The 25043-nt window shown below is 44.2% G+C and overlaps 1 protein-coding gene across 1 annotated transcript in view; it reads right to left on the reverse strand.

Annotated features, from left to right (window-relative positions):
* Window positions 1–10801: 10801 nt before the first annotated feature.
* Window positions 10802–25043, reverse strand: part of CD96 (CD96 molecule) — a 33445-nt gene continuing 19203 nt past the window's right edge. The window contains 8 exon segments of the mRNA XM_064703073.1: window positions 10802–12278; window positions 13317–13440; window positions 14527–14616; window positions 17237–17314; window positions 19220–19294; window positions 22016–22069; window positions 23236–23412; window positions 24466–24556. Coding sequence (XP_064559143.1) covers window positions 12170–12278; window positions 13317–13440; window positions 14527–14616; window positions 17237–17314; window positions 19220–19294; window positions 22016–22069; window positions 23236–23412; window positions 24466–24556 — 798 coding nt within the window. The 3' untranslated portion in view covers window positions 10802–12169.

Raw genomic sequence — 25043 nt, forward strand, 5'->3', positions numbered from 1 at the left:
ATCTGCGAGCCATATGTTTGACAATAGCGAGCTATTCAATTCTTCATTTACACCACACGAGGGTGTTTCAGGCTATGCAGCATGCCAGAATCAATCTGGAAGTCATCCCGTTCGGAAAGGAACCAAAGGGCAAACACATACATTATTTTTCCACTGGGGAAACTGGTACAGGAGACTTTGAAAGGAAAAAGATAAAGCATCATAAACTACAAACCAGATGGAACAGTGTTATAAATGATCAATCGAAAGCCAAATTATCAAAAATGCAAAAAGATTTATTTATCTTTTTCTGCAACCTAAATACCGACAAAGTGGTTATACACAGCACGTATCCCACCATTTCAGTATATTCTTTCCCTTCTCGACTGATGCAGATTGTCCCAATCACTCGTTGATCTAACACCCATCCCTCAGGTCTCTGTGCCAATTTTGAGACTCTTGGATTGTCCCATTTCAAAAGCTGTTCCGGAGCCAAACCCTCACCCTTCCAAGGCCAGTTCTCTGTCGATTTCAGCCCCCCGCAAATCCGACAGTTTGACAATTCCAATTCTGTGGCAATTTCCTGAACTAAATCAATGAATAAGTTTCGGTCTGGGGAAGGTAGTTCCCCATCAGCATATTGTCTCTGAATACTGCTTGCCCAAAGTTTTCAATCTTTCCTGTTCCACCCTTTTCTTTCTCAGTTCTGACTCCCTCCTTTTCAGCTCCTGAGTAATCTCGTTAATTTTCCCCTCAGGATCTATTCCATCTTTGTTCCTTGTAAAACAGACAGCCCTGTCATATTGCAGGCAGACTCTATCATCATTTGCCTGTGCTAAGTCCAATATGATTGGCTCTCTGTTCAGGGTGAATTTGCTATCAAATTTTATATTTCTTCCCACCTAGTACATTTTCCCGTTCATCATGCACATTCCCAGCTTCACATTGTCATAACACAATGGATTCACCTGGTGATACGCTACAAAAATTGATTGTTTTTCCCCAACCCACATTGTTCAGTTGCTGCAAACAGGGATTGACATTGGTTCTACATTTCTTTTCGGTACTCGGTATTGGTGCTTGCCTGACTGCCTGTTCTCCTTCCCAGCCTTCAGATCTAAACACAAGATCTCTTTGCCCAATCTGCACAATTTGACCCGAGTGCCATTTATCAAACAGTACCTGCCAGACCCCCAGATTTCTAGATGGGCTGATGAGACCCCTGACCCAGGAGTAGACCAAGGTGTGGAAAATCCTAAGTGGTGTGGGAAATGGGAGGATATGAGCCAAATACTGAAGGAATTCTCTGATCCTATAGTCTGGGACTTTCCCCATGAAAAAATTCAGAACCCAGCAGAGGTGGAGAAATACCTGAAAGAGAAGTACTAGGATGACCCTAAGGAGAGGAAGATCATTGCAGTGAGCTGAGCCTTTGCATATGCTTATCGCACACTGCTAGATACTGTCAGGCAGCAGACAGAGGCAGGGGGGCAGGGAGATAAATCAGCAGCTATCCCAGTCACTCAGGCTGCAGCCAACACCCCAGGCTCAAAGCCAGCGGCCAAATTAGCTAGTGAGCCTAAGCCAGCAGCTAAACCAGACAATAAGCCTCAACCAATGGCTGTTGCTACTAGCACTAGAAGAGGGAAATGCACGGACAAGACTAATTGACCAGTGGGTGAGGATGATGATGATGGTGATGATGATGATGATGATGCAGGAGAAGGACACTCAACACCTCCTGACATAAAATCAGGAGTCAAAGCAGCAGGTGCAAGATCAGAAGCCAATACTGAGTCCTTTGCCCTGAAGGACCTTCGTGGCCTAAGGAAGGATTACACCCGATGACCTGATGAATCCATAATTAGTTGGTTAGTTTGTCCTTGGGATGCTGCAGGCGAGGCTACAATTCTGGATGGCGCTGAAGCGAGGCATGTGGAATCCCTGTCACATGATCCTGTCATCGACCAAGGAATAATGAGGGGGGCTAATCCACACAGCCTCCTGGCATGGGTCTTGGAAAGTGTTGCACAAAGATCCCTGTGTGCAGATGATCTTTATATGCAGCAAACACAGTGGAAGACCATAGAACAAGGGATCCAATGCCTGAGAGAAATGGCAGTGGCAGAGATTGTCTTCTCAGATGATGTAACAACTAGGAGCCCAGACTTGGTACCATGCACATCTGTGATGTGGTGAAAACTTGTGTGACTTGGGCCACATGAATATGCTTCTGCCTTAGCCATAATGAAGAGGGATGAGAGGGATGAGACTGTGCCTGATATGGCAAAGAAGCTCTGAGCATATGCGGATGCTGTGCATGGCCCAACACATGCCAGAATCGCAGCAGTGGAAACACGTCTGCAGAAATTAAGAGGATAAGATAGAGAAGAATCACAAGAAGCTCAGAGAGGAGATTAAAGAAGACCTTCTCCAAATCTCAGCAGTACAGATCAGAGGTTCTGATCTGTGGCTTGGTATGCTGAGATCCCCTTGTCCCTTTGCTCGATTGGGACCATCTGAGTGCACTTACTAGCTCATCCATGGAGCTCTGATTTCCGTCATGGATCGGGGTCTCAATGTGCAGACTCTGTGTCCCGCATATGGCTAGGCTCAGGCCAATCAGGATTCCCACCAGGCATACTTCTCTGCCTTTGCCTCCGCCACCTGGGATGCCACCAGCAGAGAGGAAGACCATCTTCATGGTGGCAGGAGTATTCTTCAGGGAATACATTCTCAGACCTTGCCGCATACCTCCTCTTAAACGTGCCCCACCTTGAGATCTTGACAGCATCTGAGCTGCACAGTACTTTGCTTGACTTCCGACACTCCACATCCAGTATTTCTGCCTTAGATTTGAGTTTTCTATGCACCCTGTTCGGGAAAATGTGGAACCACTCTTTTGAATCTAATTCAATAATTCCTAAAATTGTGGCTAGGGCTAGAATGCAGTCAGCTCAAACTCCTCTTCCAGACACTGGGTGCAGAATCCCTTTGGCCTCTGCCCCCTTCTGCAATGTACAACAAAAACCCCTTGACAATATTCACACTTGAAGTGTACAAACAGATAGCATACAGAATCTGACAGTATACAACCTATCCATCAGTCATTTATGAGGACTTGGGGATGCTTGATCTTCAGGTCGCCTGGAGAAGAGGTGATCCTCCACTCAGGAGCCTCCTCCTGATGCTCGACCTTCTTCACTCTAGATGCGTGTGTCCAACCTTTTTCTGTTGTCCATATGGCCGTGTCTGTTGTCAGAAGAACAAGAAAGAGGCCTTCCCAGTGAGGAGAGAGGGGTACGTCTTTCCATACTTTCACAAGTACTCTGTCACCAGGTTGAATTTTGTGGATAGCAAATCCCAGAGGGGTGCTCTGAGACACTATCCAGTTTTCTCAATTCCTGTAAGTTTCTGTTTATCGCTACTAAATATGGTTGAATTTGGCTGTCCTTTAATCTGGGGTGTCCCACCTTCATCCTGTGCTTATATAGCATTCCATATAGTGTTTCGAAAGGTGAGAGCCCTGTCTCTGAATGAGACATTGTCCTGATATTAAGCAAGGCAAGAGGGAGGCATTTCAGCCAGGACATCTGAGTTTCTAAAATTAATTTAGACAACTGCACCTTCAAAGTCTGATTCATCCTTTCAACTTGTCCTGAGCTCTGGGGATGCCATGGGGTGTGGTATTCCCATCGAATGCCCAGTCCCTCTGCCATCTATTTAATAATCTTTGAAGTAAAATGAACCCCTTGATCTGAGTCTATGTCATTCACCACCCCATATCGGGGCACAATTTCTTTCAGTAATTTCCTGGACACTGTCTGAACCGTTGCCCTTGGACTGGGGTAAATTGACCCAATGGGTCAATTTGTCCACTATTACAAGCACAAATTTGAACCTTCCCACCTTGGTTAATTCAGTAAAATCAACTTGAATTCTCTCAAAAGGTCGGAAGGCAAAGGGGCGACTCCTCAGGATTGCCTGTCTTGCCTTAGTTCTGTTAATTTTCTGGCAGATCAGGCATCCCTGTACCTCTTGTTTAGCCAATTCATAAATTCCTCTGCACCTGAAAAATTTCAAAAACTGTTCAGCCAGGGCCTGAGCCCCCAATGTGTTCGCTGGTGCAGTCTCCTCAAAATTCTCCTGGTAAAACCTTTAGCGACTAGTTGTCTGCCATCTGGTAGTTTCCACTTACCTTCCTCCACTTTTCCCCCAGTCTTCTCATAACTTTCAGTCTCCTTTGGGGAGGGTTGAGGAGGGTCCTCGGGGACCTCAATCCCTTTGATCTCTGGGGTACTTACCGTCATCAGTGCCGCGGTTTTTGCCTCCTGGTCTGCCAAGTTGTTTCCCTGGGTCCAGAACTGCATCCCTGACTGATGTCCCTTCCCATGGACAACCAGAATTTCCTCTGGCTCCCTTATCCAGAATTTGCCGGATCAATTCCCTGTGCATCAGTCCCCATCCCCATGTGTTGATCAGCCCCCTTTCTTCCCAAATTTTCCCAAAGGTGTGAACTACCCCAAAGGCACACCTAGAGTCTGTAAGAATTGTTCCCTTCTTTCCCTTTAGTCCTTTCAAGGCTCTCAGAACTGTGTACAATTCGCAAGCCTGTGCTGACCAACCTGTGTTCAGGAGGCCTGCTTCTATCACTTACCCTGTTTACCCATCCATGACTGCATATCCTGATTTCCTTATCCCTTCGATCACTCTGCTTGAGCCATCTACAAACCATTTTCCCCCTTTGTCTAGTTTCTCTTCTTCCAAATCTGCTCTTATCTTTGTCTTCAATTCGACTGATTCCACACAATCGTGGATGAGTTTGTCCAAAGCTTCCCCAAACAAGAACTGAGCCGGCTTTTATGCGGTTGTTGTCCACAATTCCAAGTCCTGTGAGTGAATCAAAATGGCTTCATACTTCAGTAATCTAGCATCCGTGAGCCATTTGTCTGCCCTTTGTTGTAGTATGTCCCACACATTGTGTGGTGCAAATACTACCAAAAGGTGCTCCAAAAGTTACTTGGCTTCCTCCACCAACAACGCTACAGCTACGATTGCTTGCAAGCACGTGGGCCAGCCCCTGCTTACAGGGTCCAAAAGCCTCGACAATTAACCTACCGTTTTCCTGACCCCTGCCCAGTCCTGTGTCAGCACACCATGTGCTGTGTGATTGCTCACATCCACAAACAACTGGAATGGCCGTCTCACATTGGGGAGGCTCAGCACTGGTTCTGCTGTGAGCGCTTCCCTGACTCCCCTAAATTCTTCCTTATCCTTTTCTGTCCATTTGATTCTGTCCGTGGTGAGTTTTTCATACAAAAACTTCACCTTCTCACTGTATCCTTTGATCCACTGCCAGCAATATCCCAACAACCCCAGCAATTGCCTTACTTCTCTTTTTGTCTGTGGGGGTGGTAGGGCAATAATCCCTGCCACCCTTTCAGTATCCAACTTCTTTTTCCCTTTGGTTAACCAGTGTCCCAAATATCTGACCTCAGGCTCTGTGAACTGCAACTTTGACTTAGACACCTTCAATCCTTTTTCCCCTAAAAAAGTTCAAAAGTTCAGTGGTACTTGTCCTCACATCTTCCTCCCTCAGACATGCAATCAACAAAATCATCTATGTATTGTAGCAATTTTATTCCCTCCGTTGGTACAAAATGACTCAGCACTTGTTTGAGTGTTGCCCAAAAAGTTTTGGAGAATCAACAAAGCCCTGAGGCAACGATGTCAATCTGAGCTGCTGCTTTCTGTTTGTTTCTGGGTCTTCCCACTGAAACGCAAAGTAATCTCTGCTGTCCTTCACTAAAGGACAGGTCCAGAAAGCATCTTTCAAATTGATCACACTGTACCACGTGTCCTCAGGAGAGATGGTATTCAACAGGGTGTAAGGATTCGAGACAGTGGGGAGCAGTGTCTTAGTCCTTTGATTCACAGCCCTTAGATCCTGCACTAGCCTGTAGCTACCATCTGTCTTTTGCACTGCCAAAATCGGGGTGTTGTGCCAGGACATGCATGGCTCCAGCGTTCCTTTCTTTATCAGTTCATCAGTCACTGGTTTCAGTCCCGTCCTCCCTTCCATGGGGATGGGGTACTGTTTGACCTGAATGGGGTCTTCTGGTCTTTCAATTTCAATGTGGATTGGCTCTGTGTCCAATCTCCTGGCCTCCCCCTGGACATACCAAACCCTTGGAGTTATTTTCTCCTCATCCTGGGTGGTGAGTTTATACAATCTCACCATGAGCTGGGAATCTTGCACTGCTAAACCAATTTCCAATGCCACCATCAAATCCTGTCCCAGCAAATTAAAGTCTGCATCTTTTATCAATAACAAATTTCCTATACATTTTTAGTTTCTGTCTCTATTTTGACATTCTTTATGATCGGAACCTTAAAAGGTTCCCCTTTTTCTCCAATTACCATCATTGCATCATCGCTCAGAGAGCAACCTCTCTGTTGCACCGTGGTCCGCTCAGCTCCAGAGTCCACTAAAACCCAAATTTCCTGCCTGTGGGGTCCCACTCTCAATTTTATCAAGGGCTCCCTCGGTGTTCCAGTACCCAAACTGAAAAGCCCCTGACACCCCTAATCTACCTGAAACATAGTGTGATCCTTGACCTTGTTGGGACAATTCCTCCGGATGTGCCCCTTTTGCTTGCAGTTGTAGCATTCAAAGTCCTTTTTCCGGTTGTTCGAACCCTTTCTTTGGGAAGGGATTTGTTTCTTTGCTGGTGCCGTTTTCGCCGAGTCTCTGGCCTGTTCCTGTTTCTGTGCTTCCCTCACTGCAGCCACTAGCACTTTTGCTTGAATCTTTTGCTTTTCTTCGTCTCTTCTCATGTAGATTTTCTGGGCTTCTCAGAGCAATTCCTGCAGTTTCCTGTCCTGCCATCCAACTCTTTTCCAATTTCTTCCTTATATCTTCCCATGATTTTGCCACAAATTGGATCTTCAGCAAGACTGCCCCAATTGGAGATTCAGGGTCCGTCCCGAAATACCTTCTCAGGCTCTTTCGGAGCCTTTCCAGCCATTCCGGGGGCGTTTTGTCTTCCCTCATATTTCCTGAGTACTTTGCTCATAATTTGTCCCTTTGGTACTGCCTCCCTGATACCTTGTATTATCATATTTCTCAAGTTGATAATTTTCTGCCTCCCTTCCTCTGTCTGGGTATTCCAAAATGGCTTTTGGTCCTGCAACTTCTGATCTCCTCGCTCCCCCTGGGGATTCCTGTGCTCCCAATCCTTGATCACAGCTTGTCTGATCATTTCCCTCTCCTCATTGTTGAACAGCGACCTCAGGATCGCATTGAGATCCTCTTACGTGTAGGTGCTGGTTCCTAGAAATTCATCTAGCCTTTCTGCCACCCCCAAAGGATCATCCATCAGCTTCCCCATCTCTTTCTTGAAAGCCCTCACATCCCCGGTGTTGATTGGCGCATGTACAAAGCCGATAACTCCTGGAGCTGGCGGTACTTCCCGGAAAGGGAAGACACCGGGCTTTTCCTCCTTGCCATCACTATCTCCAGTGGTTGCCCTGCCCTCCTCGTTCTCCTCCTCGTTCAATGGGCAGGAGGAGAGTTTGCTTTCTTTGGGGGAAATACCTGTTTCTCCTCAGTCTTGGGAAGGGTTGGTGGCTGTGGCTGCTTGCATTGGAGCGAAGGCGCCATTGCCTGCCCATATGGGAGAGAAGGTGCCGCGGCCAGCTCCGGTGGGAGCAGTGGTGCCGAAGCCTGTCCCTGTGGGATCGACGCCTTGGGAGGCAATGCGGGCATCTGAGGTACCTGTGCTGGCACGGGCTGGGGCAGAGGGACAAGGTATGGTGGTGGAAGGTTTTCCAGCAGTTCCCACACCTTGCCCCAGTTTGCCGAGTGTCTGAGGGCTCTGATCGGGTATAACCCTGAACAAGCGTATTTCCACATCTCAGAGTACTCAATTTCCTCAAAATCCTGCAGGCAGTGAACAACCACATGGTTGCACAGGGATTCGCACGTCCATATCTCGAAAGTGCCGAACACCGGCCAAACCACGTATTTCGCAATCTCCTTTCCCCTCCACTTTTCCATACAAAAATGTATAATCTTTTCCTTGGACTTTACCACCCTCCTGGGGCTGTTGTCCTAGTCTTCTAGCATCCATCCCAACAGACTTCCCCTTGGGATTTCAGGCAGAACCTTCTTGGGATCTTGGGGAGGTTTTTCCTGGGGCTTTTTCTGGCAATTACTCTTTCTCAATCCCATTTTCCCAAAAATCCTGTTCATTGATTTTCTCATCTTGTGTCCTTTGGCTGGGATTCTTGACACGAGTCTCACTTTTATTCTTTCAGTTCTCTCTGCATCCTACTGGTGAAAGTGATCTCCCAGCTGCGGTTAAACCATGACAAACATTCAAGACTCTCTTTAAAAATCTTTACTATAATCACACAGCAAGCTTTGAATGTTTTCCACTTAGAGAAAAGTTTTTATCTAATACTCCCATCGCCACCTTCAACCATCTGGTAACTAGATCTGACACAATAATTTCAGATTTGACAGAACCCAAGTCCAAGACAATGATTCCAGCTTTCATAGTGGGGCAGCTGCTGCTAAAAATAATCACTGAATTGTAGAATGGTTTGGGTTTAAAGAAATCCTGAAGTTATCATCAAGTTCCAACCCCTCTGCCATAGGCATGGACATCTTCCACTAGACAAGGTTGCTCAATGCCCCATCCAGCCTGGCCTTGAACACTTCCAGGGATAGGACAGCTGAAGTTCTGAAGTTACTGCAGTTGAGTAGGTTTTTTGTTTTTGTTTGTTTGTGTTTGGTTTGTTTGTTTGGAGTTTTTTTGTTGTTGTGGGTTTGTTTTGGGTTTTTTTTGTTTATTTTTTTTCTTTAAGGTAGGGATCAATTTTGAAGCAAATTACAATTCTTTAGTGTGAAAAATGCCAATCACTTGTTTTTAAAATCTTAAAAATTTAACAGTAATAAAATGGTTATAAAAATAGTAATATAATTAGAGTAATAAAAATTTGAACAATTGAGATTAGGACAATACAAGACCATGAAAACAAAGAGTTATGGACAGTACTCTTTGCCCGGGTACCTCTTTCTGGGCAAAATAAGCCCAAAAAAGGACACACAAAAAAGAACACACGTTAACAGTGGATTAAACCTTAAAAGCAATAGCCTGTTGCATATTCATACATCTCATACATGATGCATAAATTCCATTCAAACAAAGCATTCTGTCTGGTCAATGTTAACTTCTTCATCTTAATCCTAACAGTGTCTTTATGGCTGAGCAAGGCAGGAAGAAGTTCGTTTCTTCTGATAATGGAGCAACAAATTCTCTTTCTCTGAAAGATTTATGTGTCCTGTGGCAGCTGTCTGGTGCGAGTACCTCATTCCTTTCTTTAAAAAAATATTCCACATACATAGTTTCTCTTTTAACTACAAAAGTTAGATTTTAACCACAAAACTACATTTATCATACTATTAAAATGTTAATGCAGCACTACTAATCAATACAATGTAATACATAGTAAATATCTGTGTAGAGCCATATAATATGCACTTTTCACATCGAGTGAATGATATGTTCCATTCTTATCGTGGTGAGGAGCAGATAGAGGCAAACAGAAACATAAACCGTCCTACACCAAATTTACCTGCAGAAAACCAGGAAGATAGGGCTGGCACCGGGGGAATTTCCTCCCTCGGGTCCCAATCTGTTGGCTGCCCCTTTCCCTGTTCCCTCTCTAAAGCCGGCAGAGGAGGGCAGGCACACTCGTTGTCCCCGTCCCTCCGCCCAAGGGTGGGGAGGGACACCGCCGCATTGCCGCGCTGCTGCCGGTGGGGTGGGAATGGGGAGGGACGAGAGGGGAGAGCGGGGAAGGGACGGGCCAGGACGAAAGGGGAGGATGGGCAGGGACGAGGAAAGGATGGGGCAGGACGAAAGGGGAGGATGGGCAGGAACGGGGAAGGGACGGGGCAGGACGAAAGGGGAGGATGGGGCAGGAACGGGGAGGGGACGGGGCAGGACGAAAGGGGAGGATGGGGCAATAACAGGGAGGCGACCGGGCAGGCCGAGAGGCGGGAGCGGCCCCGCTCGCCGCCGGGCGCGGTACCGCGACGCCACCTACTGGTGAGTGACGGGAGCGCGGGCGTCTTGCCCGCCCGGGTGTCCTGGCGCAGGGATTTGAGGAAAGCCCTCGGGAGAGGCCGGGAGCGCCCCAGCCAGGGCAGCTCTCCCGGGCATCCTGCGGAGCACCGCTTGCAGAGACTGCTGCAGCAGCCTTCGGGAGTGTGCGGTCGGGGAGCGGCGCTCACTGCAGGAAGCGGTGACACCCATGAGTGCTGCTCACGGTCAGAAGGAACATCTCCAGCCAGAAGCAACCGTGGGGATCAGAATACCCGAGACAATAAAATAGCCCCCTTCAGTCTATATGCTGCTGTGAATAGTGGTCTAATGATAAGGAAGAACGTCCTGGCTCTCCACACCCCTTGGAATATTACTATCCATCTGTTTGGGTTTTTGATGTTGTTGTTTTTTTGTTTGTGTTTTTTTTCCAATTTGCTTTCAAGGCCAACAACCTGCCTTCTTTTGCAGTGATTGGTAACATGACAAAAGTTAAACTACTGTCCTTCTACAACACAGACAAGAAATACTCAAATTAACATTGACATTTCCATGCATAGTAGGTCAGTATAGTTTTGTAGGAAAAAAAGTGTTTTCTGTTTAGCACAGATGATGGATTTAGAACTGTTTGTACTACAACATAAATAATACAACAAAATATTCTAAAAAAGGTCAGTTAGATCATTTTTTCCAGTAAGCCATTCATTTAATCTAAAGTCCCAGGAAATACAGTGCTCTGAACCCTGACACTCATTGACCAGTGTTTAGCAGTAAATAAAGCAAATCCCATTCCTAAATCAAAATATCAATTTTAAGCCTGACATAATTGAAATTTAGCTGATTTGCATTAATTACAGAAATACCATTGCGGTAACAATACATTTCTAAACAAGCTCAGAGGGATGGTTTGTTTCTTGGCTGCCTGAAGGTACCGCAGTTGCTGCCAAAAGCAGAGCTCCTCCTGTAGCTCTGGTACCTTGCACTGGTGATCACACAGCTGCTGACCTGGCTGAGAGCTGTGCAAAAGGCCAAGCCAAGCTCACCCACTGCACCGTCATTTATTCATTAGTGTCAATATGAGGAAATCTGTAGCTTGGGCAGGACAGGGGGAAGACTGGATCATCTCTTTCACAGGCTTAAGCCTGTGGCTTAAGTTTATGCTTAAGTTCACCTGGGAAACTGCCCCTGAGGTCTTGGAAAATGTGAAGATAGTATGTGATGAAAGCTCATTAAGACCAAAGAAAAATAAAAGTAGTACATTTCTTTCCTTCACATATACTGTAAATATAATTTCTGAAAAGCAGACTTAAAAGTAAGTATTATTTCAAAGGCATAGTGCTTCCAAAAGGACTAGAATTTTCCATTAACTCTAGGCTTGCTTCAGTTCTTAAGACTCTGGACCAAAATTGACTTTCTTGTGACTTCACCAATGACAGCTGGGACTTCTCTGCATACACTTGCACCAGGGCTGGTGATCTTTCATCTCACCAACCACCCTCCATGATCCAGTGCTGCAATCCTGTGCCAAGAGATGCAGGGTATTTTCTGTCTGTGTACGGTGCTGATTCTTTCTTTTGGTTTCACAGTGATAGAAAATTACATGTTGGGTTATATTAGTCCACAATAAAAAATAAATAATTGCAATAACAGCTCGTGTAGGTCTCAAAATCTTGTGTTCAGCCACTGTTTGCTGAGTACCTGTGATGTTCATACAGCAGAGTTGTCATCTCTATACATCGAATAGATGGACAAGCTTCAACACTCTTCAGTCAGGCTGGCAGACTCATGTGTTAATCTGCTACCATGGACAAGATAGCAAATTCCTAGTTCATCACCCAATTCAAATTAAGCATGTGTAATCTCACAGCGACACTTACTACGAATGTAGTGCACACATAGAGATACACAGGATGAAAGGAGTCTCCCAAGAAGTGCTCAGCTTCCAAAATTAATGTCATGTAGGAGCTCTGATTTTTAATATGTGTCATTACCACCAAGCTCCCGTAACCACTGTTCCAAAGGCAGAGCCTTTTAACTGTGCTAGTCTTCTGTGTGCTACACAAGGGGTGCAGGTGGTGTTACAGGCTTTCTAGTTCGTGGCAGGATGGGGGAGTCCCATCAGACTCTACCATGGAGGTGTGCTTTATTGGAGGTGGCAGTGGCTTAAAAGATGGACGTCTGTTCATACTGAAATAGAAGAGAGAAAATGCACTATCACATGAAAGTAGCATAAAAGATGTAAAATGTTCACAGGAGGAGGTGGATTGGCACTAAGTCAGTATAAGAGCACCTGACATTAGCTCTTACATACTGTGACTTCCCTGAGTCTGTTTTATAATCCCAGGACACCTTCTGCTATTCATTTGGCTTTCTTAGCTCCCACCTCACAGTTTTATTTCATTCATGTTTTAAAAGAACCGAACGTGGTCCTGATGAACTATTCAAAATACTTGCATGGGCCTTTTGCTCGCACTGCTCTCTGAAAGTATATTTAAAGACTCGTAACTTTTTGTGATCAGTTTATAAATAAAGGTCCCACCTCAAATTAATTTAAAAAATCTTGGTTTTATCTTTGATATACAGGATTTACAGTTGAGTTTTAAGAGGATTTTCTAGAATAATAGGTGATTAATTATAACTATGATTTTTTGAGTATTTTAATAATGTTGGTAAGATTTAAAATAATTGTCTCTTAGATATTGCTTTCACCAGTAGATCTTAGAGTGTTTTAGTAGGGAATCAAACTTTGGTAATAATTACACACTCAATGCTTTTTTGACTGGGATTGAGTTTTGGGTAGCCTACTTTCACATATATCATTCAAAACTCAAATAGACCTGCCCTAGAAGTACAATTTCATTAAAACATGTCCTCAAGTAACCATAGAAAATGAGAGAGCAAAAGCAGCTGGCAGGGAGGCTAATAGAAATGGGGGGCTCTGGGGACAAAAATTGACTTTTATTTTTCCCTTACACCCTGAAGCTGCACTGCAGCTCTTTTCTAAAGTTTATTTTAAAGAAAACCCACAGAACAGATGAAAGGACTGAGAACACTCTACATACTGCTGTATGAGAAAAATGGCATTAATGATCCATGTACTTAAAGGCTTTGTGTGCTATGAGTCATCTCAAATGAAAAGGTATAAATCCAAACAGCTGGGTTAGAGTTGGTGCTGTCCTCTGTGTCACCCTTCCCACCCCTATGGCTCCATTCACTGGTACTTACATCTCTTTCTGGTACTGACACCATTTCCTGATGCCTAAAGCTACCAGAGTGCTGCAGAGGAGGAGCAGGACAGCTACCGCTGTTGGCCAGGGGAAGCCACTGGCTTTGGCGTTCCTCCTGTCACCTGTAAGGGACACATGAAGCTCATCTGAAGGTCCTCAGAGAGGAGGGAAATCAGGGCTTGGTGCCTGGGACTTGCTGCTCCCTGCTCTGCATAGCGCTGCTGTCAGTGCAGCCACTCATCACCAGGCTGAGGTTCCCAAACTCTGAGCGCTGCAGCTCTGATTTACGGGCTTAGCCCACTGTTGTTCCGACTGGGTGTGTGAGCTGATTTCAGACACCCACTGGCTCACTTGTCAAGATTATTTAGGCACAGCCCAGAGAGCATTTCATCCAAAACCCATTGGCTTTCTCTGTTCCCCTGTGAGCTGCTCTGCAAGAAGCTGCATGTCACAGTGCAGACAGGCACATCTGCCAACCCTTGCCCTCCTTCCCAATGGTTTATTTTTCACACCACTGACACCAGACCCTGCCAAAACATCTGGCCAAGGGCTCAGCTGCCCTTTGAGGTGAGCTTTTGTCAGCAGCACAGCTTCCCAGTCCCATTCCAGCTGCCTCTCCCCACTGCAGTGCTGGGATTCCCCTCCCCTTCCCACTTCTGCACAGCCACCCTTGGGGGTGCTGACAGAGGTGCCCTCAGGTCCTGGGTATGGAGAAGAAGAAGAGAAGGAGCACAGTCCTCCTCCAGGTGCCAGAGGGTGCAGCAGTGACCTGGGTGCCAGAGAGATCCATGGGTGATACGCCTTAGTGTCAACTCCCGTTAAGCTAGCTAGCATCACCACCCTGTGCAAGGCTGGCCACACTGGTGTGTCACCCAGGCTGGGTCTTACCCACCATGGCAACCAGTGCTGTGGCCAGTCCACCAAGCTGCATGAGCCATGAGCTTTCCCTGGGGCACAAGAGTGTTACTGGCCAAATTTTGCTGCTGGAAGAAAGCATACACTGGAACTTTACTTGCAGATGGAGGGAGAAGGCTGGAATACCAAAAGCCTGTGCCAACCTGTGATATTAGGATACAGAAGTTGTGACTCCTCTTTTCATCTCTTTTCCCTTATTTTGGAATCTCCTGGTCAAATGGATGTGATGCTCCAGGTTTCGTGCTTCTGCAGTGGCATGCTGAAAGAAGAGGATATGCAGGATAACATCTTACCAGTAGTGTTCAGCAGGCTGCTGGTAGGAAAGAAATCTTTTCCTCTGATAACTGAAATTGTCTGATCTGTGATGCTGTAGGACAGGTTACCTATAAAGATATGGGCACAGAACATTTTTAGTTACTTATTTGGGTTTTTGGTTTTTTTTTGGTTTTTTTGTTTTTTTTTTTTTTTTTTTTTTTTTTTTTTAATGAAGGCTGTTTTGAACCCTCTGTTATTCACCCAGCTGAAAATGCCAAAGTCAGAAATTTCCAGGATCAGGGTGTAAAAATTCACTTCGCAAGATGCCTACATTTTTGGCCTATGACCTGGTGTTGGATAAAAAAAATGTGCTTTTATCAAAAGAAATATTATAAGAAGGAAAGGGGGAAAGGGGAGGGAAGGGAGGAGAGGGAGGAAGGAAGAGGAGGGAAGGAGAGGAGGGAGGAGGAGGAGAAGGGAAGGAAGGGAAGGGAAGGAAGGAAGGAAGGAAGGAAGGAAGGAAGGAAGGAAGGAAGGAAGGAAGGAAGGAAGGAAGGAAGGAAGGAAGGAAGGAAGGAAGTTAAGATGTTCCAGCAAGCCAGCATTGAGGCAGCTTTGAGCAGCAGAGCTGTGTTGGAGAATTATAAGCTTTACCTCATTGATGGTAATGAGAAACCTAAAGAACCACAGATGATTTTTCTGTCTGACCCACAAAAATCATCTACCATCTGTTTATAGACAGTTTTTTCCCTTCCTACTGATGGTTAAGATCAGTGCCCCATAAGGGACACATTTCTGTTTTTTCTAGCCATCTCTACATTCACAGCTTCTGAAATAATAGTTAAATACTCATCTAGACAATGGCACAGCATTTCCAGAGCTCCCATGGCACTTCTGATATGGGGATCCAGTGGTGAAATTATTCAAATTTGTATAAAAAGAAATAATGACCTTCAATTGTCTTACAAAACTGTACACGATTACTTCATTAGGCTCTGCTGTGGCTGTTTTGGACTCTGACTTTTTCTGATGCACACAACAAATGAAACAACAGAGGAACCTGACAGTCTCTGATATAACTGCTGATTTATAAATCCAAGACAAAAACCTAGCTTTAAATTATGTAAATGACTAACCACACAGAACCAAGAAATTCTCTTTATTGTGAGATGCTTGCTGGCTTTGACTGAAATTGAGAGTTCAAGAGTGTGTGTGTGTGTGTGTGTGTGTGTGTGTATGTGTGCATTAAAAATATGTAGTTTTAGGGCACTCGAAAAACTGAGATTTTTGGATGTTAATTCAGTTCTTTTCTACTTGCTTATTAGGTGTTTGATTTTAAGTGAATAGGTATGACACATCTCACATTTGTAAAATGCTATGCATTTTACAAAGTTATATGCAAAAAAAAAAGGATATACACTTAGAAATCCGATAGGACTGTGCTGTATACATCACATTGATGAGCATTATTTATTCCTATTTACATAATGGTTTATGTTAGAGCATCCCAGACCACAATGATAATGGTAATCACTGTTGTAGGAGCCCAGGGAGGGCACAGGGATTCATGTGTATGCTTCAGCAGACTCACTGGTGCCTGTGTGCTCTGAAACTGCCCTCAATTACAGCTGCTGGACTGAGGACCCTTCAAGGCCATTATCTCTTAGCTGGTGTTCAGGCAGGCACAGGTGTAGGGAAGCAGTGGCAGGGATGTGGGGATGAGTGGAGCAACACGCAGTATCCCCTGCAAATAATAGAGTAATTCAACATGCTTTTAGAAAAAATTGCAACCAGCAAGCTGTGCAAGAGCAGAATTGTGGAGCATTAGAAGCTGTCACAAGGTTGTGGTATAACTGCATGGTTGTGCATGTACTAAAAATGCACTCACAAAATGGAAAGCAGCTGCTACATTTGTGCCTCAGCCAAAAGACAACTCCCATGGAAATGCAAAAGCACATTGACAAGTCCTGCTTTTTCCAAAACCACAAATGCAAACCAAGATGTTAAAAAAGGAAGTCACTTTGGGCTTTATACTGCAGAGGTTTTCTGAAGGGAAAGACTAGTGAAAAAATGTTCACCCTATGGGTTTTTTATTCATTTATTGATCTTTAATGAGGCTGTCTTTCAATGTTCTATTAGCCAGCCTTTATTACTTCACATTATCTCATTATTTCACTGCTGCTCTGCGATTTTATTTAGCTCCTCTGGCAATTTATTTCATCTATAAACTACCTTCAGCACTCACTACATTTGCCTAGCAACTATCTCAATTGTAATATTATGAAAATAAATATGTCTAATGAAACCAGGATACTCAAATGTTTTTTCATTCCTCTTTTGCCACTGCAAATCCTCAACAGCTTGGAAACCCATGCCTTTATCTTCTAACTCAGTGGAACTCAACAGGAAAATTGCTTCTGTGAAGTATTGAAAATCTGGTACACGTTACTCCACATGACTTTGGCCTCTGCTCAGACACAAGTTTTCCATGCTTAGTAATAATTTTTGCATGGCAATATGGTGACTCTCGACTAGCAGCTGAAAATAAGCACCACAGAACTAATGCTCTGAGAGAAGGCATCACAAATTGAGCCCCTGAGGACCTTCTGCTGTGGTTTTTACAAGATGCTCCAGATTACAGTAGGTTTGCAACCCAACATTCACTAAGGTGGTGCCACATTGGCACTTTGGCTTCAGAACTCCTTTGCTGCAGTCCTGTGAAGCAAAGGAGATGTGTTGTCTACTCACGTGCTGTTGTCAAAGCCTCGCTGAATGCCGTGGCACTGGTGTAGCCTTTTGCCTCTGTGGTAGAAGTTAGCGCTCTTGCTGAAAAGCACAAAGCCTTGTAAAAATTGCTGTAGGGAACCATATCACTTGTTTTTCATTTCACCCCCTCTTTCTTCCCTGTTTTCTGACTAACGAGGTCAACCAGGTGTAGCCCGTTACTTGAGATGCTGGCTTCCCTCAGACAGGCGTTACACAAAGCTGTGTCAGGTTTGAAAGCTTATCACAAGTTAGAAACTCAAGAGGAGTTTTACTGAGATAGGTAAATAAACTTAGAAAAACCATTTGAAGCATTTTTATATTTCATCTTATTTTCATGCGAACCTCAGGAGCTTGAGTGTACTGGCTGGTTTTGACCTGAAACCAGTAGAGCAATGAACAAACATACATAAATCAGAATTTAGACAGGATGTCACCTGCTCCAGTGAAATAGAACTGTTTTCCCAACTAGCAAAAGGAAGTTTTGAAAAAGTTATAGTACAAGAGTCACACCTGTAATGTCTGATACCAAATACCAACTTATTTGACATTTTCCTTTAAGCATTTTTTAATTGCTAAGGTGTCTAGAGCTCAGCTAGGTATTTATCTGATATTCAAACACAGACAGATGGTAGCTAGCATGTAGACCTTCATTTTCCCAAGAGAACTATTTCACATTTACTAAAAAGAATCCATATTTCTTAACAACTGTCTCATTTTGGAAAAATATCAAGCCATCTGAACAAACCTGCAAAGGTGAACTGCAGCTTTAACTGATCATTTAAAGCCTAAGCATCTCTGGCTCAGTGATGGAGCAGTTGTGGAAACTAAGCAAAATCAGGCTACATTTTAGCAGCCTTGGTTTTGCTCCCCCTCTTCCTCCTCTTGCCTATATATGTGCGTTCTTCTCTCATATGTATTTTCAGCTGTCTCTTAGATTTTCACTTGCAAATAACAGGAATGAGCCAAACCAGTAGACTAAAACAGAAGGTTTGAGCTTGGTGTCCTGTCTTGACTGCAGCCCAGAGGATTTGCTCAAGAAGCTGATCTCAAGCACACTGGTGTCACCAGTGTGAGGACCAGCAGTGAGTCAGACCTGAGAAGTGCTAACCCAGGGCTGTCATACCGTAACTGGCACATGTTGGGACCACTAGTTAAAAGGCAATTGCTTCCCAGGCTACTTGCAGAAGAAAAATGGCTCATATCCATCTTACATTGCAAGTTTGACCTTGCAGCACCTCAACCAGGGAAAATGTGTAATTCAGCAAGGAGAACCCTCTCTCTTCACATTGTATATTTATAGCCTTTGTTATGAATTATTTTTGTTGAGATGGAAGGGCTTCCAGTCCACTTGGACAAGCAGCTTTGGTGTTCTGCTGTCAGCCAGGCAAATGTCTCTCTTTTGGGGATGGGGAAGGCAGTTTGAGAAGCAGCAAATTTTCATTTCAGCTGCAATCTGTGTTCCTGCCTTGGCATATCTCAGTCAAGCCTCTGCAAGCCCCTGGGCTTTATGTTGAGTGATTCAGCTCCCAAAGAGCACTCTTTTGGGGCAGGCCAAAGCCTTGTGTTTAGTATCTTCCTCCAGTGTTTTATTTAGGTACGATATTTAACTAAAAACAGTAGGTATTCTTCATAAACACCCTAATAACACTAATTAACTTCTTTGTAAACACTAATAACACTCGATGTCTGTTCAGTTGCCAAAATTAATGAACGTATTCTAAAGAGAGCATTAAAAAAGATAAAATCAAGACAGTATTTTCTCATATATTTATTCCTGAACTGTGGTTACACTGACAGGGGTTAGTGTAACCACTGGTTAGTGGTTAGTGTACAAAGCACTAGGAAAAGAACTTCAACGGACATTAAATGTCTCGCTTCCAAAAAAGTAAGATAGTTATTGTGTTTATGTGTCTTTCTTCTACATTGTTGAAGCAATAGAGAAAACAGTTTGATTCATTTGATTACCTTGTGTTGTGGAAGCAGGAGTCAAATTTGCTGGATTTGTGAAATCCAGAGAGGCCACAGATGTCGACTGGTGCTCTAAAGACAGTTAACACGGTATCACATTTAGTCAATAGATTCTTCAGAAAATAATGTTAATAAATTACAAAACAACCTAGATTGACGACCTTGCAGTAGCTATTGGGTAAATGCAGACTGAGCAGCAGAAAACCTGCTGTGGGAGTTAAGGCTAAATGCTCAAAGCACATTTCACAATTCCAGTGGGCACTTGCAAGGCAGCTGATGTTATCAATGCTGACCCTTTCCTGCTGGCTGGCTGCTGGCATTGCTTATTTGTGCTTCTGTTCACAGGGTTTGGTTTGACTGCTGTGGAGTGGATTGTGCACTTAAATGTGGTGCTCCCCAGCTATACCAGGGCCTTGCCACAAACCATCCATGACAACAGGCCACAGCCACATCAGCCCAGGAGATCACCTGCTCTAGTGAGTTTTCCTCTCAGCTGCTGAAGGTAGTTCTATGTAATTATCCATATCCATGCTCTGGTAAAACAGAGTTAGTTATATAATTGATGAGTGGGAATGATGCCCTGCTGTTGGGTCAAAGAAAAGTGATGGCTTTAACTTTTCTATCACATGCACCTCTCTGTCCCAATAGGACAAATTTATTTACAGTTTTATAGGCCAATTATTCAATTTTATAAGAATATGTAAGAATTATATATAACATTCAGCATGCCATTAATGTTCTGTCCTAACATGGCAGTTTTAGCAAGATTTCTTTCACATCTCTGCTTGGCTAACCTCACAGCTCACAACTTCCCAAGCAGCAGCACATTGGTGCTGTCAGCAGCAGAACATACTGACCTTTGCCTGCCACACCTCTGACTCTGTGTGCTTGACATTTAGGCAGTGGTAAAGTAGAGATCCTACATATATTGAATAAGTAATATTTTGCCTCTTACCTGAGGCTGTCATAACAGCTGATGTAAGTGTCAAATTTCTGAAGTCTATAACAAATCAAAGCAAACATTCAGCATGAGAAAGGTCTTTATTCTGCTTTAGGAAAGTGGGTGATTGAAAGGTTCAGGAGCAAGAAAGTGTATCACACCTAAATTCCAAACAATCTTTCCATGCCCAACTCAGCCAAGTAGTCCAGAAAGAAACATGAAATACCTGAAGTAACTGTGCTAAGAAATCCCTGGAGAAACAAAGGTTTTGGGGAAAAAACTTTGGAGCCCCTAGCACCTCAGCTTAAAAACCAGAAATGAATCACATGTGTTTATTCCATAAAAAGAGGTGCACTGTATTAGCACAGATGCTGAAACAACATTTTTGACCTGGTGGTGGTACCTGAACAGTTTCATCCGTGAGGCACTTCAGAGGCTGCAACTCTGAGAGGAAATTTCAGGGACACTCTGCACTGAAAAGTGCTCACTGAGTCCTCAGAGAAGAGGAGGGAGAATTATTCCTTCTGATTAAAAACTGTTAGCCACACAGGCAAGCTCAGCAGAGACACCATCCTGCCCAAGCAGCATATATGTCCTAGATGTCTGTTTTCTTTCATATTTTTTCCCAGCAGGAGAGGTGAAGTACTTCCTGAGTAGGCCAGGAGGATGGATAATGTCCCCCCAAAAAGGTATGTGAAGGAAGTGACCTATTAAAGTTCACACACTTCATTAGAAAAATATATCTGGGAAGGCCAGAAAATACCTCTGTCTGGTCAGGCATGTGTGGAGGGCATTGGGTGGTGTTGCAAAGGTGGGACTGCAGACTGGATCTTAGCATAGGCAGGTGACCATCCACTCTCCAGCAGTACCTCCTGTGACTGCTGCTCTTTCATTTGCATTTCAGCTGAGCCTTGACTGCACTAACAGGGATTTCACAGTAGCTGGCTGACATAAAGGATTCCTTACCAAAGATGCAACAGGCCTAAAAACCAGAGCAGTGAGAGTGTTTGAGATGTGCCTGGTTCCCAGAGGGTTCTGCAGAGCATACAAGGCAAAGAAGGGTGGTGGCCTGATGTGAGCTGCTAGGCTTCCTTTGACAGCTCACCTTGCAGAGGCCAGCAGAGGAAAAAGTTTCCCTCTCTCAGGGTCCCTGAGTATCTGGGACGGTTTTCTGGCACCCAGTGGGGTATTGGCTGAGCCCCCAGGGCCTACTACAACCAGCACTTGCCAAAGTCTTTCACAAAACCCATATTTTTTTCTTGCCATCTACTTACAGCATTTCTCTGGCAAACTCATGTAACCCCCTGCTATATGCTGACTCCCATGCAGAGCAGAGCAAAGCAAACTGCTCCAGGAGAGATGTTTCCAAAGGGCTTCACCTGAGGTGTGAACTGAACATTTATGTGTCTGCAATAAGATGATAATAAGACAAACTTGCAGGGGAAGAGTAAGGATTTATGAAATTCACACAAATTAAGAAACATTAGGTCAGTTCTTTAACATGGCAAAAATGTTGAGGATCTTGGCTCTGTGCTTAAACAGAAGGTAGAGCCATTAGGAGGGCTGTTATTTTTACTTATTAGTTGAGTACTGAAAGAGCTATATTCGAAGGCCAACTGAAGCATCAGAAATAACATTAAGTACCTCTCAAGGCTGGAGTTTATTACTCTTGGTCTTAATTATAACAGATTACATCACCAGAATATTGGTTTGTAGTATTTTCTCTGAAGTCAAAGCTGCAGAAAGGGGTTCCTTACTACCCATTTAGAGTAGTAAATGCTACAACAGCTTTAGGACTTTATAAACAGACCTCAAACACAACCCAAGTTATTTTATTCTCTAATTTATCCTACCATCTGAAACCATGGTAGTAAAAACTTCAGCTAAAGCTTCATTAGACTTATTGTCTGTGATGGGAGAAAAAAGAGAAAGATTAAAGCAGTTCTTAAAAGTAGTTATAAGGGCTGAAAATTTAGTTTGGGCTTGTTTCATATTGTGCACCTTCACAGAAGGGATAGCTGAGAATGAAAGTAATACTTTCTTTTCTATCACATATAAATACTTTAACATTTTTATACAGAGTGGATCTATCTTAGCATTAGCATAGCCTCCTGGCAAGAACACAGCTTTAACTGACAGCTCTTCGATAGGAATACATTTCTAGAAAACTAAAAATTGGAAGAAATGAGTAATTTTTGAGAAAAATTTATGATTTATCTCTCTCTTCTCTGAAGCTGTGTTTACAGAGGAATAAGCTGTGGCTTTTGCTACAGTCTTACTTTGTGGAAAAACATATCAATAGGAATATACACAGCCACAAGAGAACCCAGCTGAGCTGAAATAGTTGCCCTGAGAGGTGACATGCCCCTAGATGCTGCTAAGGGGTCAGCAGCTCAGCTGTATTGTCTGTGCAGCAGGGAGCACATATAAAAAAAAATAAATAAGGTATAAATATGCATTTGCACGTAAGAGGAGACATGCACAAGAGGGTGCTAAAGGAAATCTGTCCGCCCTTCTCACCAGTCACCCTGCATCCTCAGAGGTGCTAAAAACTGTGCCACCAAGAATCCTGCTTTTACCAAAGAAATGGGACAGTATTTCTCCCCACTTCCCTAATCATGTAGCTAATTCTTACAGTACAGATTATAAGGAGTTTCTTCACTGTCCACAGAGGTGCAGCCTTTTGCATGTTTTACTGAAGGTCTGTAAGATAGCCCTGAATCTGAGGATTTAATTTCCCAGAGAGCCATGAGTGGTCCATGAGAAACACCTAATTATAATAGCTCACTAGTGCCATGTGGCTATATTAGAGTATTTTTGGGTATGGGAAGTACAGCAAGATTCTGCCTAAACAAACAAATGTCTTCTGTTTGTGCAGAAGTTTCTTAGCTCATTCAGAGGCTTGAGCAAATATTTGAGCCAAAAAACCTGCCAGAGAGTCCAAACTGCATGATGAACTTGTACAATAAAGCTTTTATACTGTTGGCATTTCTTCAGTACTTTAAATAGCAAGCGAATACATGTGTTTGGTGTTCTTAACATTTTAGTTGTGTCCTATCGAAGAAAAACGTACGAAAGGAAACAAATATTTCTTTTGATGAAATAATCTTCATATCATTTCCCAGGAAGGGAAACAGACACACACATGAGAATGTCTTATGTGTCTTATGGGTCCCTTCGAACATCAGTGTCAATCTCAACTCATAGAAATCTTCAGTGTCCTGCAAGTCTTCTTGTACCACAGAAATTTCTTGGGGAGAGAAAAAAAAAAAAAAAGAAAGTACCCTCTTGTTACACTCCAAAGTCAGAGCTGTGCAAAATATTCGTACTGGAAAGCAGGATCATATAGCCACAGGTTTCTTTGCTGAGACACTGTCAAATATTTGGCAAGAATGGTGTGGTCATGCCAAACCGTAGTTCCTATCCCTGGCAGGGGACTCTGGTCACAGCCTTTTGTCAGATGTTTCCTTTGAGAGCTGTTTCCTTTGTGCTCTCCCCTTCAAACACATAGACACCCACAGGCTCCCTGGTGTTATGAACAAAAATTCGGTTAATATTTTTTTTGTGAGAAAAAGTTACAAAAAGGCAGCCAGATCTCTGTCCCTGCCAAGGTTCTGCGTGTTTTGTTATTGTAATCACGGGTCGTTGTAGCTTATCGCTCCTTTTATATTAGTAAAAGCCCTGGCTAGGGCGAGGTAATGGCCCTTCCCCGAGGCTAAGTTGTACCTTTCCCAGAATAGTGAAGACACCTGAGAGGGTGGGGGGGTGGGGGGGGGTTATGCAAAGTGACTCCAGGACCAGCATGCTTTTTGGGACCCCGACTCCAAATGCACAGAGAAAACCCCAAAAACAACGAGCCAAATAAGAGTTGAGAGACTGGAGTGATGTCTGGACGAGAGGAGCCGAGTGCTGAGCCTGCAGAGACACTGGAAACTTTCGTTGTTCCTCACCCTGTGTTCGAGAGCCCCCGGGCCAGGTCTTGGAGACTGAGACGAAAGGAATCACTGGCGGGGACATCACGCCCTAAAGGCTCCCACGAGGGCTGGATTCCCCGGCTCTGCCCCTGGTGGACAGAGCTGCGCATATCCTCCTCCTCTGAGGCGCCCTGGGAGACACGACGGGGACTGCAGCCCTGCCGAGCCGCCCAATCCTGAGCTGATCACTTTTAATAAAGGCATTAAAAAGGAGAAGAAGTCTCCTGGCCCTGTTTATTTCACCTGGTGCAGAAGTGGGCAAGAGTCATAGCTTTCCCTGGGAACCACTCCTGTAGCTGTGCTGTTTCTCTGTGGATAGGTTGCTTTACCTCCAGGCTGTTCTGTCACGTTTGCTCTGTCCATGTACCGCAGGAGGCTTGACTTGGGAAATGCCTTCCTCATGACACAGCTCACATTAGGCTGTGGGGCAGCACAAGGCAGTTGTTAGGTTAAATACACACACACACACACACACACACACACGTAGGTATGTTAGGTGAGCCTCTGACATTTCCCTCCTGGCTGCCAGCTTCCAAATACCTGCATGGACAATGCTCTGGAAGGAAGCACTTGCTTTCTCTTTATTGTGTTTCTTGCCCACTTCCCTCATTTTTCTGATTGCAGACAGGCATTGTTGAATGAGAGCCTAGGGACAACACTGTTGCCCTGAGTGTCAGGACTCCAGCCCCCTCCAGTCCTATTCTGTGGCTGGAGAGATATAGAGTGACCCCCACCCTCCTGCTCCCAGTGACAATCACTCACATGGAAAAACACTGGAACTAGTAATGGGTGCAGTGTGTGTGATGAGAATAAGACACTTTCTCATTGTCATGAAAATCCTCTCTTCATTTGGCAGATAAAGAAAGAGACAATTCCCATGAAAAAGACTGCCTAGCCTGATATGTTG

The sequence above is a fragment of the Zonotrichia leucophrys genome, chromosome 1 (assembly GCF_028769735.1).
Source record: "Zonotrichia leucophrys gambelii isolate GWCS_2022_RI chromosome 1, RI_Zleu_2.0, whole genome shotgun sequence".
In the NCBI taxonomy this organism is placed as follows: Eukaryota; Metazoa; Chordata; class Aves; order Passeriformes; family Passerellidae; genus Zonotrichia; species Zonotrichia leucophrys.